This window comes from Curcuma longa, unplaced genomic scaffold (assembly GCF_044706935.1).
Source record: "Curcuma longa cultivar G26 ecotype Majalengka, Jawa Barat unplaced genomic scaffold, ITB_CL_G26_1.1 utg8573_np1212_1322966_RagTag, whole genome shotgun sequence".
NCBI lineage: Eukaryota > Viridiplantae > Streptophyta > Magnoliopsida > Zingiberales > Zingiberaceae > Curcuma > Curcuma longa.
Genome location: NW_027435604.1, coordinates 862,958 through 879,813, shown reverse-complemented (window position 1 = coordinate 879,813; position 16,856 = coordinate 862,958). Strand labels below are relative to the sequence as shown.

The following is a 16,856-nucleotide window of genomic DNA, read 5'->3' as shown; positions in this document are numbered from 1 at the left end:
GTTCTTGCATGACTTCTCAGTGATTCTGCTCTAAGTGCTCATATTTTTAAATTTCTCGTCTCTTATATCATATAAATTTATATATAGTGTTGATAGGTTGATTATGTATTTTTTAAAATAATTTTGCATGATTTAAGTCTAATCACATTATTCCACTTCTAAATCGTGGATGTTTGTTTGTGCAACATGAATCCTTCAACGAGAAAACCCTTAACGCCGGAGGGCTGTTCTTATTGGCCGTAGCGCAGTCCCACGGATCGTGACTTAAATAATCTTCCACCGTCGATTTCGAAGCTATCCAACGGCTGATGGAAGCGATTCGAGGGCCAGCGGCGAACAAGCAAAGAGGCGGGGGCTTTAAATTGATGATTCCTTGGGAATTTTGAATCGCACCGAACCGCGATCGCTTCCAAAACCTAAACCAGATCCCGCGCGATTACCACGTTCGATCGATCGAGATGGAGGCGGGCGGAGCAGGCGCTGGCAAGGTGAAGAAGGGCGCCGCCGGGAGGAGAGTTGGCGGTCCGAAGAAGAAGTCCGTGTCCCGTTCCGTCAAGGCCGGGCTCCAGTTCCCCGTCGGTCGCATCGGCCGATTCCTGAAGAAGGGTCGCTACGCGCAGCGCGTCGGCAGAGGCGCGCCTGTGTACCTGGCGGCCGTGCTGGAGTACCTGGCGGCGGAGGTGCTGGAGCTAGCGGGGAACGCGGCGCGCGACAACAAGAAGAACCGCATCATCCCCCGCCATGTCCTGCTCGCCATCCGCAACGACGAGGAGCTGGGCAAGCTCCTCGCCGGCGTCACCATTGCTCATGGCGGCGTGCTCCCTAACATCAACCCGGTGCTGCTGCCGAAGAAGGACGCCAAGGAGCCCAAGTCGCCGTCGAAGGCCACCAAGTCCCCAAAGAAAGCAGCGTAACAAAAAAACAAAGAAGAAGAAGAATCAAACTTCAGTTTTTGGCTCCTTTTTGTGGATATGATTGGATAGTAGTGTGATTGGATAGTAGTGTATGGTCTGATCCTGTGTGTTCATCTGAATTTTAGCATGGTGTTTGTTGCTTTTAATCTTTTTCTAGGTAAGTCACTTCTATTTTATAATGATTTTATATTACAAATTGATTTGGTCTAAGATGCGTGGAAATTTTACCGTGGTGATGCGGTGATAAAAGAGAATAATAAGTACAAAGGGTTTGTCAGGAGAATAATAAGTACAAAGGGTTTGTCAGGAGTTAATTTATGATGAAATCACTTTGATATCAAAGTTATTATGATGTTTTGATCAAAAGGGGATAAAATAAAAAAAACATCTGCAATAATGTTACTCGTTATTAACATTCTAAAGTTAATAATAAAAAAAAAAGTATGTGAAGTAGGTTAGCTAAGGGTTGGCTCACTTTATTGCCACATGAACGTGTTCATATAGAAGGGTGTTATAATATCCCTTTACATTATACATTAACATCTAAGGGGTGTTATTAACATCCCATTAACTAGGGTTGTTGATGCTCTAAGAGCAAGTAAGTTAGAAAGAGCCTTTTCTTTTCATGGAGCATCTATCTTATTTTTTTTATACATGTAAGACCATCTCCAACGGGTGCCCTTTTACATCAAAATGGTGTAAAAGTGGTACCATTTTTCTCCAATGGATACACCAAAATGGTGTCCAAAATGGTGCAAGTGTAATATTAATTAATTAATTAATATAAAAATATTTTTAAATGCTAAAAATACTATAAATATTAATGCATTAAGTAGAATAAATTAATGTATTAAATATCATATGCACGAAAATATTTTTAAATATTATAAATTAATATTATTTAATTTTATTGAATTAATTTTGTAAATTTATATATTATAAATTTATATTAGTATTAACTTAAATAAGTAATATGTAAAATATTTATTATATTGCTAAGTTTATAAATATTTTAAAATTTATAATATTGGTAATTTCATAACAAACACATATTTAAAATTTTAAAATGCATAAATATTTAAAATATTTTATCTTAATTGTTTATGATTGTATATTATCTTTAAATAATAGTATGGTAATTTTGATAATTAAAATATATAAGTGTTAGTTGTTTTGTGAAATGTATTTTCAATGAAGTGTTAGTTGTGTTTTGTAAAATGTATTTTCAATGAAGTGTTAGTTGTTTTGTGAAATGTATTTTCAATGAAATGTTAGTTGTTTTGTGAAAATATTTAAAATATTTTATCTTAATTGTTTATGATTGTATATTATATTTAAATAATAGTATGTATACAAAATTATTTCCATCAAAATTAAGAAGGAAGTACTAATATTTATTTTCTTGTAATTAAAAAAATATAATATTATGATCATAATTAAAATTAGTTATTATGTACCATAAAAATATTAATTTTATTAATAATTATGATCATAATAAAAATAGGGAACAAATTAATATATATGTTGAAATTAATATATATTATAAGATGGAAAAATAGAATATTCTAAGGAATATTCTTTTTAGTGTAGGAAATGGTGTCTTTTAGTTGGAGTTGAAAAAAAATTTGGTGTTGAAATGACACCAAATTGGTGTTGAAAGAGCACCAAAATGGGTTTTATGGTTGGAGATGGTCTAAGGCTGCGAGGAGGAGCTGTTGGTGATGTGCCAGGTGGAGTCGGTGGACGCCGCGTCGGAGATCGAGGCGATCGCCGCCGTCGAGGGGGTCGACGTGGTCCAGATGAGCCCTCTGGATCTGAGCGGCAGCATGGGCTACCTGTTGGGATCCGGGGAACAAGAAGGTGCGCCAGGTGCTTCGGGAGCTGGAGAGAAGTGTTCTCGGTCTGAAGAAGAGGCAGTCAGGGGCGAACGCCGCGGCGGAGGAGGGGAGCGCCAGCCTCGGCGGGCCCTACCTGGGGGGCTTCGCGATGCCGCACGACCCGCCGGAGCAGCTGAAGGCGAGGGGTATCACATGGTGGCAGGGGCAGTGGACGTGGGGCTGTTCCGCCAGGCGGCGGCGGAAGACGTGCGGCAGTTCCGGCGGGCGGAGGTGGAGATCGGCGAAGAGGGGCACGAGGACGAGAAACCGAGGGACGAGTCCTACTGGAGCGAGTGAGCCAAGGCGTCGTTGAACCCTCGATGGTAAGTTCATAATCTTAAACTCCTACAATCTGCATTCTGAAAGATAGACATGAATGTAACTTAGTACTTGAAAGCTATATAAATTGCAGCAGCTGCCTGATTCAGTAAAGAGGCATCTTGTGCCAGTGTTTACCTGAAGCTGAGTTCAGAGTCCTCTAAAGTTCTGAAAGAGTCGGCCAGTTCATTCAGATCAATGATGAAACTATCGAGCATAGATTGTTTAGTCGAAAACTAGATCCTCTAATGCTCACGGCCAGTACACGGCTAGCTACAACTCGCGGGCACTCTGTTCTTAGGATTAAACAGAGCAGAGCAGAGCATTAGTGGATTGCTGTGTTGGTGCACCACGCAGGTTTATAGGAGAAAACCTGCCCAAGATGGTAGTTAATCCCAAACTACTCGTCCCCAATTTTCACACCAAAAGAGGACTCTGATATATTATTGATGAAGCTTGCGTACATAGTTGCACATTTAGTTCGATCAGCAGCAACATCGAGGCGAGGCGTACAAAATACAAATAACGACTGACACAGGTGTTCTATATGTATGGAAGCGTCTCAGTACTAGAGGAAGTACTAAATGACGGCGGAGAGCAGCACGGCTGACACACAGACACAGTAGTCTATATATAGGGAAGCATCTCGGTACTCAAGGAAGTGCCAAATGCCGGCGGCGGGTGAGCAGCACGGCTGACACACAGACACAGTAGTGTATATATATGGAAGCGTCTCAGTACTAGAGGAAGTACCAAATAACGGCGGTGAGCAGCACGGCTGACACAGCCCTCGGAGGAAGAAGTCCGGCGACTGGGGCCAACGCGGCGACGAGCGCCAGCAGCCACACCGCGTAGGCTACGACGAGGCGGGCCGCTGCCGTGGGGCTGTGGACGAGCGCCTCATGATCGGCCGCCTCGTCCAGAGCGCGAAGGAGGTGGGCGGTGCAGACGGCCACCAGGGGGAAGGGCGCAGCACGGACCATGAGAGCGCGATCGACGACATCGGCCACTGCCCTCGGGAGCCTCCGGAACGCCACCGCCGAGAGCACGGCTACGACTGCCAGCAGCCAAGCGACGTAGGCGCACAGGAGGCGCGCGGGGGAGGCGCCGCCAGCCTCTGCGCCCTGCGCGAGCGGGAGGCCGCGGAGTAGTTTCGCAGCGCAGAACGCCATCACCGACAAACCAAGCCGGATGAGGAGCCGGTGGCTCCGAACGTCGTCGCCGTTGCTCATCGCATTCTCCATGAATTGGGTTATCGTAGCCGGCGATGCAAGTGTAGAGAGAGAGGGAAGGAAGTGATTCACGAAGTAGTGAAGAAGACGCAAACTGGTGGAAGAGGTCGAAGAGCCAAAGTAATTTTTTATAGCGGCTGAAAGATCTTATTCCGGTTTCGGCATTGAAGATTTCCAGGAAGTTTCGTTTCCAAATTTCGGCTGTCAAAAAAATTATTAAAAAATAATCTACGAACTGATTTTTTAAATTTGTTTATCTAGAAAAAATTGAGGTCAACGTCAACCGCGAAAACACTAGGATTCGGATTTGGACAGATAAAAAAACTATTAAAAAATAATTTATGAATTGATTTTTAAATTTATTCATCTGATTCATCCTATTTTATGAAATTAACAAAAAAACAGTATAATTTTTTTTCATTGTTTTTATTTTCATGCTCCCAAATAAACAGAGCTACAGATCGGTTAAAAATTTTAGACGGTGATAAATTAATCTGTCTAAATTCTAAAATAAATTGGAGTTTTAATCCTTAGATTTGTCATTTTGAAATTTTAAAGCAGATCAATCTCAATCATTAACTAATTAATCATAAAATGGTGGGTTGAGGATTTTTCTTCATTATTTTAGGGTTATTATTATTTATAACATTTTATTTTACTGTTTAATTTATGTTATTTAACGTTTATATACCCACAATGCCATTCGAGTCTGAAAGACCTTCTATTTTTTTAATGATAATTAAGACGATGATTCTGATAGAATTTAAAAATAGATATTATTATCATGATCAAATTGATGGATGAAAATAAATTTTTTTATAATAGATAGAACATAAAAAAATTGACAGATCAAAAAGTAATTTTTTTTAAATAAGAAATAGGACATAAAAAATATTGTGCAGGTAAAAGGTTCGATTAGATAATTAAATACGTGTGTTTTCAAGATTAATAATTTATCAGCTAATTGTCAAAGACGAAGGCAAGAAAGCGGGGGCCGCCACCGTCCTTTTGCCCCATTAATGCAAGAAGGTGGGCCCCTCAAATGAAAGGGGTGGGGGCCGGGGCCGCCGCCGCCGCCCCCTCAATTTAATGCAACGCTTTGAATAAAATTAAAAAGTAATAAAAATTAAGAATAAAAAATATTAAAGAGTAAGACATGATAAATTGTCAAACTCGCCTGTCCTGATGTAAGTTTTAAATAATTTTTCTTCTTCAAATAAAATTAAAAAATAATAAAAATTATTTAAAAGGTGAGATCCAGTTGTCCGAATCCTAGTTCAATAGATAGAAGTGGTGATTGAAGGACAGACAGAAGTCAAAAGTCTTAGATCAAATTTTCTCTCTTTATTTTTTAAATTATTGGAGTTATAATTTCAATATAATCTTTCATCTTGGATTCTTCTATATAATTATTTATCATATGTGATGTTTTCTATATCAAATCATTACTTATCAATTTTTTTCATATAGATTTGTCATTAGTATAAAAAATTTGATTCTCACTTTAAAAAAAATATTCAAAATATTTTATATACTAATTGTTTTTTTTTAATTCCTACTTAAAAAAATTATCACATAATTGAGTTGGCCTTTCGCTTCAAACAAGGGCGGAGCCACTCCTTGATCTACTCGGGTTTTTGCCCGAGGGCGATCACAACCAATGACATTGAAAAAGAATGTCAAATGAGTTGGCGGTGGGAGAAAGGAAGGTAGCTCAAGGAAATCGACGGCGGAAGAAATAAAAATAGGCTGGGTAGATGGGTAATTCTGACTCATCGATTGACTTCAAGATGCTTTTTCAATTGCTTCCCACCCGATGGATTTGAAAACGAATGTTGGTTTGTCCTCGATTGGTTGTGGTCGATAATTGTTCAAATAAAGGAGTTGGAGTTTTTAATAAAGCACATGAAGTTGGTGAAAGGAGATATATCAGATTTTGGCATGATCCATGGTGGGTCCTCTCTGCTGCTTTTTTTTTCATTTCCAAATGAAGGTGGAAAATACTTGACGAGACGATGTTGTTTTAGGTGAATGATCCAGGTGGGTGGAATATATATATAGCAGACTTAGATGGTGTATGACATTAAAAGGAGAAGAGTGGCCACAGACAAGTCTAGAAATCATTTTCAATTTTGATTTCTGCCATTATAGTTATCTCAACAAGTTCAGCAAGTTGCTGATCATTTTGACTTGCCAGTACTGATGCATGGAGATGGAAGTTAATTGGATCAAGCCACAGACCAAGTCTAGAAGCAGGCAGCAACACCAAAACTTGAACTAGAAGCAACAAGTCTTTTTTGAAGATTACAGATACATACATGCATGTTTACAAGTCTTTCAACATCATCTGATATTTCTTATTTTATCACATAAAACATTTACCTTTTATATATAAAATAGTGAATAATCTGATAAATAAAAAAATTTTAAAATAAATTAAAATATATGCCCTTCAAATAAATTCTATTAATGAGATAATTTTAATGATAAAAAGATGAATAGTGTATTTTTAAAAAAATAAAAAATATAACAATTTAATGTGGATTCAATGGAAAATGATGATAAAGTTAAATATTAACGTGGATAAATCTCTCTTGCTTTGAGGCATGATTAAGTTAATTACTGTGAAATATATTTATTTAGTAGATAAAAATTAAATCTCGATAATATCCTTTTTAAAATTGATCATATGAAATGATTAGAGTGGCAAATTCTACCCCATTTTAGTTGATAAAACACTCATGATTAAATATCAATTATTTCTTGCAAGTTTCTTCGACGATTATTTAATGTTTTATCAAAAAAATAACAAAAAAGTAAAATTTAACGGAGAAAAAAAAGTCGCATAATCCAAAGCTCGACGCAGAAACTTGAGACTTGAGAGAGCACGGCGGCGTTCGTTGCTGATGGACGCCCTCAACCACTGCGCCCTCGCCGGCCTCCGCCGCCCTGCGATCCTCTTCCACAGAAACTACTCCTCCTCCTACTCAAAGGCCTCGCCTTCGATTCTCTCGCCACTATCCCCTCGCGCCTCCTCTTCCCTCCGCTGATCGCTCCCTCGCCCTCCCCATCGACTTCTACCAGGTACCCGATGATCGACGCCACCGACGCCTACTTCAAAATGCTTCTTTCCTTTTTAATTTGTTGGGTTTTCGTTTTCTGACTGCCGATTTCGTATGGCATCCATATATTTGGGTTTTAAGCGGCGATGGCATTCGGCGAGCCTTCGAAGCTAGGGTTTCTAAGCCCCTCTCTATGGATACAGCCAAGAAGCCCTCATCAGCCGTCGCCAGATCCTCCTGGCTGCTATTGACACCCTGTCCTACCCCAGCTCCCGCGAGGACTACAACCGCGGCCTCGTGGAAGACCCTGATTCCATTATCACAGCCTACGTCCCTTGGGATAAGGTATTATCTGATACTAAGGATATGCCATTTATAGCCTTATTATTTCCCGACCGTCTTTGAGCTGAAAGGTGATATTTTGATTAGGTTCCCGGGGCTCTATGTGTGCTGCAAGAGGCAGCGCAAGCTGAATTGTCCTCAGCATGGGATGTGGTCCTCAGCATGGTGTTAGCTTTTGTGGAGTTCTTGAGGAATGCAATGGACCTAAACCCTCCAGACTTTGTTAATTGCTGTGAAGTTCTTGAGAGGGCTCTGAAGAGAATGAACACTAAGTCTGGAAGAACTTTTGTCTGTTGCCCTGGTTTTAGTACTGTGCCACAGTCTTGGAGGTAAAAATCAAACTCTTCTAAGCTTGTTGAAAATTAAGGTTAGAAACTAGTGATAGATATGATGTTTTCTTTAGAGATGTATCTGACAGGTGAGAGCTTTTTGCCCGTACAGATAGATCTCCTGGCGTTTATGTGATGCTCAAATCAGAGAAAAGAAAAAGAAACGAAGGAAAAGACAAAGGAAGCCACTCTGTTCTTAGGATTAAGCAGAGCAGAGTATTAATTAGTGGATTACAGTGAGAAAACCTGCCAAAGAAGGTAGTTATCGCAGACTCCTTGTTCCCAGATTTCACACCAAAAGAAGACTCTCATATATTTAAAATATTCTGGATAATTTCTCTATAATGAAATATCCATTCGAAGAAAATTATAAAAAGGCGTCGATCTGATACTCTTAATTTTTGCTATTGATATACGTAGTTGCACATATTGTTTAATTATTTTGGTAGCCTCTGTCTCAGTACTGCAGGAAGTAGCAAATGACGGCGGAGAGCAGCACGGCAGACACAGCCCTCGGAGGAAGTCCGGCGACTGGCGCCAACGCGGCGACGAGCACCAGCAACCACACCGCGTAGGCTCCGACGAGGCGGGCCGCTGCCGCGCGGCTGTCGACGAGCGCCTCATGATCGGCCGCCTCAGCCAGAGCGCGAAGGAGGTGGGCGGTGCAGACGGCCGCCAGGGGGAAGGGCGCAGCACGGATCATGAGAGACCGATCGACGACGTCGGCCACTGCCCTCGGGAGCCTCCGGAAAGCCACCGCCGAGAGCACGGCGACGAGCGCCAGAAGCCACGCAACGTAGGCGCGCAGGAGGCGCGCGGGGGAGGCGCCTGCGAGTAGTTGCGCCGCGCAGAACGCCATCGGCGAGAAACCAAGCCAGATGAGGATCTGGCGGGCGCGGACGTTGCCGTCCGGCTTGGCCGGGAACGTCCTCGCCGCCGTTACTCATCGCGTTTTCCATGAATTTGGTTGTCGCAACCGGCGATGCAACTGGAGAGAGAGAAGGAAGCGATCAACGAAATCAAGAAGACGCCACTGGATAAAGAGGTGAAGGACACCGAATTATTTATAGAAGGCGAGAAGAATGGACGGCGAGTCTACGAAAGGAAGTTTTCCTCGAAACTTCGTGCGCCGGTTTCTGTGCTTTTTATTTTTGTATGATTTATATAATTTAGGGTATCTTTTTTATTTCTACCCTTTTATATTTATTTATTTCAGTAGAAAGAATAATATTTTATCCGTCTAACTGGGGTCTGGGGACTGCAACTCACCGCCCCAGCCTCACCTACGGAATTGTCGACGACAATGGTTAGGCAGACTTTTATATTTAGGATCCCACGTCTTCTAGGGTTTTAATATTCTTGTAGAACAATAGAAGCCTTTTATTTATTTATTTATGATAATTTTCTTTACCTTTGATTTTTTGTTAGAAGAATTAGTTGTAATCGACTTATAAAATTAATAAAATTATTTTACAGGGAGTGTTTTTTGTCGTTGAATTGTAAAGCTACATGATAAAAAAGGTTACCTACTCGGGGACTCAAACACTTTAAAAATGGTGATGCTTGGGATCTAGAATGCATGTTAATTATGATGCACCATGGCACCTGGCAATTTAGCAGCTATATCCACTAGAATCTTGGCAATTTAGATGTGACCGGTCAAATAATTTAAATTAATTTAAATTAAAAAAGGAGTACACTTTTAAAATCATACCCAGAGGATACGTAATCAATTTAAATAACATAAATTCTTATATATTTATATATATTAAAATTTATAATTATAAATTATAATTATTTTAGAGGTTAAAATTAAAAATTAAGTTATTAAAATTTATCGGATTGATGATTTTAAACGGTCAATTCTGAACTAGAATTGATCCTCACTCTCTTATGATTTATTTTCCACTTTCTCATGCGACTTAAATATCGGAGAGGTCCTCTAACACGTGTTAATTTATACAGGTTCAATTTTATTCCGGTTGAAAATTTAGCCAACAATCTCAAATGAAATGATAAATTTCTACCATATCAAATGAAATGATAAGAGGATCACTGGAATCGACATTCAATGATCAAATTGATTTGATTAATCAATCTATTGCTGTATAAGAATTCTAAATTTATTCGGTTGGTGAATAACGATCAAAATTTAGACACTTAAAATATAAAAAGCAGGATAAATTACTTGGAAGTTTCGATGATTATTTGATATTTTACTAAAAATAAAAAAAAAAAAAACAAAAAACAAAATTCAACGATGGAAAATAAAAAAGACAAAAAGTCGCAAAATCCAAAGCTCGACGCAGATGCTCGAGACTTGAGAGAGCACGGCGGTGTTCGTTGCCGATGGACGCCCTCAACCACTTCGCCCTCGCCGGCCTCCGCCGCCCTGCGATCCTCTTCTACAGAAACCCCTCCTCCTCCTCCTACTCCAAGGCCTCGCCTTCTCACCGCCCCAGGCACTTCTCCTCCGTCGTCTGCCGCTCCAGCAAGTGGGCCGACCGTCTCCTCGGCGACTTCCATTTCACCGCCTCCACCGCCACCGACAACTCTTCCTCTGCTGACCCTTCTATTCTCTCGCTACTTTCCCCGCCTCCTCTTCCCTCCGCTAATCGCTCCCTCGCCCTCCGCATCGACTTCTACCAGGTACCCGACGGTCGACGCCACCGTCACCTAGTTCAAAATGCTCCTTTCCATTTTAATTTTTTGGGTTTTCGTTTTCTGACCGCCGATCTCGTATGGCATCCATCTATTTGGGTTTTAGGTCCTTGGTGCCGAAACCCACCTCTTGGCCGATGGCATTCGGCGAGCCTTCGAAGCTAGGGTTTCCAAACCCCCTCTCTATGGATACAGCCAAGAAGCCCTCATCGGCCGTCTCCAGATCCTCCAGGTTGCTTATGACACCCTTTCCGACCCCAGCTCCCGCGGGGACTACAACCGCGGCCTCGTGGAGGACCCTGATTCCACTATCACAGCCTACGTCCCATGGGATAAGGTATTTTCTTAACTAAGGATATGCCGTTTATAGCCTAACTATTTCCCCACCGTCTATGAGCTGAAAGGTGATATTTTGATTAGGTTCCCGGGGCTCTATGTGTGCTGCAAGAGGCAGGGCAAGCTGAATTGGTCCTGCGAATAGGAAAGAGTCTTCTCCTTGAGCGTCTTCCAAAAACTTTCAAGCAGGATGTGGTCCTCAGCATGGTGTTAGCTTATGTGGAGTTATCGAGGGATGCAATGGCCCTAAACCCTCCAGAATTTGTTAATTGCTGTGAAGTTCTTGAGAGGGCTCTGAAGCTTCTGCAGGTAGATATTTGAACAATTCTTCTTTCTTATCAATACATTTCTCTCCGTGTCAATGTTTAATTATCTGATTCAATTTTCCATCGAATAATCTCCTAATTGTTTTTGTCCAATTTCAAGAATTTAACGTGAAATCTGCTTCAGGGGTAAAACACCATTGTCCTTGTTACCACATTGTCTCCACCTGACTTACTATTGCATGTGTTACATTGAAGTACGAATGCCTAGCTTTTTTTTTTTTTTTTTCACTAGATGATGCTTTCTAAGTTATCCTTTTTAACTGAAGGGTGTCTGATTGCTTTCATGAGACTTATTATGGTAATGCTACTGATGCTTCCTTTTTCTGAGGAAACCTACTGAATTGTAATTGTGAAATGATTGAATTTTGTATTTCCTTGGAGTATGTAACAAAAGCTATTTGAAGATACTTACAAGAGAAAGAATATGTACATATTATTTATTATGATTGCAGTATTCTTTCTATTCTTCCTCATGCTGTAGTCCTATGTTTGACATTGGGTATATGTTTAACATGAATTTTCTTTCTTCTTCTTTCATAGATTATTTTGTCAACAAATGAGCAAATATAAATGAGAATCCATAATGTAGTTAACCAGTGGGAAAGTCTAGCACATGGTGTTAGGAAAATACATCTGTTTGTTTGTTCACTGTGATGTAAAACTGTTTTTTCCCTAGGAGGAGGGAGCAAGCAACCTTGCACCTGGTCTTCTGGTACAGATTGATGAGACGTTAGAAGAGATAACCCCTCGTTGTGTGCTGGAGCTTCTTGCATTGCCCCTTGACTCAGAACACCAAACTAAGCGTGAGGAGGGTCTACTTGGCGTGCGCAATATACTTTGGGCTGTTGGTAGGGGAGGTGCTACTGCTATTGGAGGAGGATTCACTCGGGAAACCTTCATGAATGAAACCAACATACGTATGACAGTAGCTGAGCAGGTCCGCATAGAGTGCTTTAAATACTCTTTTTTTCTTTTGCTGAGATTTTGAAATTTTGGTCTGATGGATGGTTGCATTTGTTCTTTTACAATTGAAGGTAGAATTATTTGCTGCTAGACCAAGCAATCTACCAGCAGAATATTTTGAGGCATATGGTTTTGCACTTGCATTGGTTGCACAGGCTTTTGTGGGTAAACATCCCCACTATATCAGAACAGCAGACAATCTTTTTCAGCAACTTCAACAGACCATGCTCGTTCCCACGGGTACATTTTCAGAATATGCTGCGATGGCTGATTTTGAAATTCCTTTTGCGCTTGAGAGGGGGCTCTGTTCACTTCTTCTAGGAGATATTGATGAATGCCGCATGTGGTTAGGCATAGATAATGAGAGTTCCCCAAATCGAGACCCAGCAATCATAGAATTCATTGTGGAAAGCTCTGATACAGACAATGATAGTGATCTTCTCCCTGGGCTCTGCAAACTGTTGGAGACTTGGCTGAGAGAGGTGGTTTTCCCCAGAGCTAGAGATACTCAAGATGTTAATTTCAGATTAGGGGATTATTATGATGATCCTATGGTTCTTAAGTATCTTGAACGGCTTGATGGGGGCAATGGTTCACCTTTAGCTGCAGCTGCTGCCATTGTGAAAATTGGGGCTGAGGAGGCTACAGCTGCATTTGGTAGTGTGAAGCTGAGTGTTCTTCAGGCTTTGCGTAGAGTGTTTCCACTTACTCACAATGAAGAAAGTTTGAGGTCAGAGCAATATAGGGATGGAATTGATATGTTACCTGAGATACATACTGAGGAGAATGTACCGATAGAGGATCAGGATAAGTTAAGCCTTCAAGCAGAGGTTTCCAGTAAGGTTGATCCTCAAGATTCAAATCAGCAAGACTTCACCAGCGAAATAAAAAGTTCTGTTGTGAAGATCATGTCTGCTGGCATGGTGATTGGATTACTGACTATGGTTGGGATCAAGTGTTTACCTGGAAGAAATGGTTCTCCTGTTATCAGGAAGGAATCAGGTTCAGCGATGGCTGCCAATTTCATTGATATTGGTAAAAATCCTGACTCATATATCAATATACTGAGCAATAGAACCATAGTAAATAAGAAGAAATGTCAACTTTTTACAAGCAGGACCTAGCTACTGATGTCTGTGCCTAAAGGAATCATAAAATCTCTTGGGTAGTAACTGTCTATCTGATTTTGTAGCAACTTTAGACAATGCTAAGGACCAATGTGGTTAGGATATTGTATCAGTTTCATTAGACCTGACCATCTTGGACCTAAGTTAAAGAGTACTTTTGTCATCAATTTTACTCATTTGAAATCAAATGCCATATCTTTTGTGATAATCTCATTTGGCCTTGATGATATTTTTTTTGTTATGGGATTCATAGCTGAACAAAAACCAGTCTTCCTTTGGAAGTGCTTAATCACGGGGTAGATATGATTAAACATGAGAAGAGTTCTTTCAGTATAGAATAACAATGATTGTTCCAGAATTTACATCATTGATTCAGTTGTCAAGATACATCATTGATTAAGCTATGGAACTTGACTGATTTAGATTGCTAAGCACCAACATGGCTTCACGGTCAAGCTCTCTTGGTCAGTGACCTCTATCTAGATGCTTACCAACTATTCTTACAACAATCTTACCTGAAACCAAAAGACCAATACAACATGTGTCTTTGAGTGGTCTTCAAGTTTAAGACTTCCGCTGAGATGACACTTTCACTGTTATGGAGCTCCACGTTGCTTTATGCCCGTTTCATAAATAATTTGATCAAGTTTTTTTTTTTTTGTTTACATTAGTCACTGACCTACAACATAAGTCAGAATGGAACCATCAAATATAAACTTGTCGCCAAATATCATAACCATGCAATTATACCTAATCCCTACAGAGGAATTTACACTTTCAAGTATAAACTAATTAGACCTGGTCAGTTCTGGTTACTTGGATTCAACTTCATACAACTTAACCAAGTTCTGATTGCTTGACCTTGTTTGACAAACAGGAAGTTTTGGGAACCTTGTCTCTGGTTGGCATGGTTAAGAAATTGATCTGGACATCCATATTAGTTAACCTAAGAGTACTTGAACCTGTTCCAAACCGTTATTTATATGCAGTTAACTTAGGAGTCCTTTCAGTTCATACTGTAGGTGCTAAGCCCTGCAATCAATCTTTATCCATGTTGCTTCTTTCGTGTTTGCATTTAGTATATCTCATTGAATTTTCATGATGTTGTGCACCAATAATTTTATTATGTTAAAGAAGATCATTTATATTTTTTCTATATAAAAAATTACTGCAGATGAAAATTCAATTGAAGAAGTACCTAAGATGGATGCACGGTTAGCAGAAAGTATAGTTCATAAATGGCAGAATGTCAAATCCAGGGCACTTGGATCAGATCATTCTATTGAAGAGCTGCCAGAGGTGTGATGTTTCTTCTTTTGTGAATGACTCTTTGCAACTATGGTATATGATTTCTCTATTTATTGAAGACATGACGAACATTATATATCTATTCACTGATTGCCTACTTACTGTCCAATAACCCTCTTACTCACCATTCTAGTTTCTACCGCATTTTAAACTGTGAATGACAATGAAATTCTAATTCAGGGTCAGAAATCTTTAGGATAGTTTTGACCTATGAACATGTCTTTCAGCAAAAAGGGTGAAAAACTATACAATTACTGGAGTGATAGTCCATTCTTGTGAAGCCACAATATATGAAACTGCTCATTCATGTGCAGGGATCACAGGACTGTATATAATCTAAATGCATATATACAGTAGATATGTATATCAAAGATTTCTTGTGTAAACAAGTAGAATTTCTTGTCATTTTTTCTTTTTCTTTTTCCTCCTGCTACGATCAAATTTATATATTACCTTTATAAATTTTTATTTCCAGCCACATTGAATAGACTGGATAGAGTTTCAGCTGAATACATTGACATCCTACGCATCCATACCAAATTTGATGAACTCGCTATTCACTGCTTTACCTAATTACCTGGACCACCCACATGCTGAAGCTGCTCTTTGAAAGTCTTTGGTACACTAGGAATTATAATAAAAGGACAGTCTAGTACATGAAGCTCCCGTCAATACAGGATTCCGATGAAGGATCAAACCACATTGGGTCAATCATACATAATCTTACTTTGCATTTTGTAAGAGGTTGTTTCTGTGACTCAAATCCATAACCTCAAAGTCACATTGCAACAATTTTACCATTGCATGAAGACTCTTATTCACTAGGAATTATAATGTAAATTCTATTTTTTTATATATATATGAACAGCCACGAGCTACATTAGTTTTCCAAGATTTCCACAAAACATAGATGGACTCTTAGTTCCAAGGCCTTTCTTTATTTACAGACAGAAGCTTTGATAAATAATTTTGTTAATCTGGACATAGATATTACTGCATATTCGTATCGCCACAGGCAGATACTAACTTGGTAGCCATACTTGGTAGATGCTTGTATAATAGTATTTCCCTCTGAAACATGACAGTAAATTCTAAAATTCTGGACAGATTCTGGATGGCCGAATGCTGAAGATATGGACCGATCGAGCTGTGGAGATCGAACAACATGGCTGGTTTTGGGAGTACAGTCTACTAGGCGTGACGATTGATAGTATTACCGTGTCCTTGAATGGCCGTCGGTCGACAGTGGAGGCTACAATCGAGGAATCTGCTAAGTTGACTGACGATGCTCACCCCGAGCATAATGATTCCTGCAGTACCACCTACACTACCAGGTACGAGATGGCGTATACCAAGTCAGGCTGGAAGATAACCGAAGGAGCTGTTCTTAAATCATAGATAGATCTGTGCTGGGTTCTTGGTGACCAATGTAAATAATGTTGGCTTTCCTCTTTCAGGTCAGTTTTTTGTCGACATGTTCTGTTTCTTTGAGTTTGAGCAATTCCATTCTCATGTATTGCGTTTCTTTCAACCAGTTTGAACTTTTGACGAGCATCTGTTGTGCAATGTTCCTGAGGAACTGCCATTAGAAAAGCTTTAGTTCTTCCTTTGTCAGGATATCGCCCAAGTGATATATTAATCTCCCTTTGTTTGTTTTCTGTTATCTGGATGCAAAAGCCCTGCTAAAGCATCAAATTCTCAATCGATTTCTTTATTTATAGAGCATTTTTTTATCTATTAAAGTTGTATAGAGCAGTTTTTTTTATCCATATCGTTTTAAAGGTGTTTCAGAAAGCTGACAAAGAAACAAGTAAAACCTTATGATTGTTTTATTTTTTTATTTACTATTAAGGAAAATTAAAATATTTTTAGTTTAAATTTAATTATTTTAAAATTATAAAACAAGTAAATACTATAGAAATTTTGTTTCGCTCATTCGCTTGACTTAATTTTTATATAAAAGACTTAATCTTCTTCTAATAAAAAAAAAGAACAGAGGGTTGTTTTTGTAAATAAGCACAAATAAAAAAAAGAAATCTAACAAAAAAAATTAACTTCTCG

General features: G+C 39.6%; 4 protein-coding genes and 1 pseudogene across 4 annotated transcripts; 3 read left to right on the top strand and 2 right to left on the bottom strand.

Moving 5' to 3' along the window:
* Positions 1-408: 408 nt before the first annotated feature.
* LOC141820836 (putative histone H2A.5) lies at positions 409-1,072 on the top strand. The gene has a single exon (XM_074708191.1). It carries the CDS (start codon positions 459-461, stop codon positions 912-914), a length of 456 nt encoding a protein of 151 aa, XP_074564292.1. The 5' UTR covers positions 409-458; the 3' UTR covers positions 915-1,072.
* A 1,511-nt stretch (positions 1,073-2,583) lies between these two features.
* On the top strand, positions 2,584-3,106 carry LOC141821016 (uncharacterized; annotated as a pseudogene).
* A 417-nt stretch (positions 3,107-3,523) lies between these two features.
* LOC141820777 (uncharacterized) lies at positions 3,524-4,393 on the bottom strand. Its single transcript, XM_074708127.1, has one exon. The coding sequence runs from the start codon at positions 4,351-4,353 to the stop codon at positions 3,850-3,852; it is 504 nt and encodes a 167-aa protein (XP_074564228.1). The 5' UTR covers positions 4,354-4,393; the 3' UTR covers positions 3,524-3,849.
* Positions 4,394-8,222: 3,829 nt separating this feature from the next.
* On the bottom strand, positions 8,223-9,097 carry LOC141820776 (uncharacterized). Its single transcript, XM_074708126.1, has one exon. The coding sequence runs from the start codon at positions 8,931-8,933 to the stop codon at positions 8,532-8,534; it is 402 nt and encodes a 133-aa protein (XP_074564227.1). The 5' UTR covers positions 8,934-9,097; the 3' UTR covers positions 8,223-8,531.
* A 1,290-nt stretch (positions 9,098-10,387) lies between these two features.
* LOC141820960 (protein ACCUMULATION AND REPLICATION OF CHLOROPLASTS 6, chloroplastic) lies at positions 10,388-16,458 on the top strand. The gene is made up of 7 exons (XM_074708329.1): positions 10,388-10,723; positions 10,842-11,072; positions 11,156-11,380; positions 12,074-12,334; positions 12,432-13,395; positions 14,662-14,786; positions 15,903-16,458. The coding sequence occupies exons 1-7, from the start codon at positions 10,424-10,426 to the stop codon at positions 16,191-16,193; spliced, it is 2,397 nt and encodes a 798-aa protein (XP_074564430.1). The 5' UTR covers positions 10,388-10,423; the 3' UTR covers positions 16,194-16,458.
* The last annotated feature ends 398 nt before the right edge of the window (positions 16,459-16,856 follow it).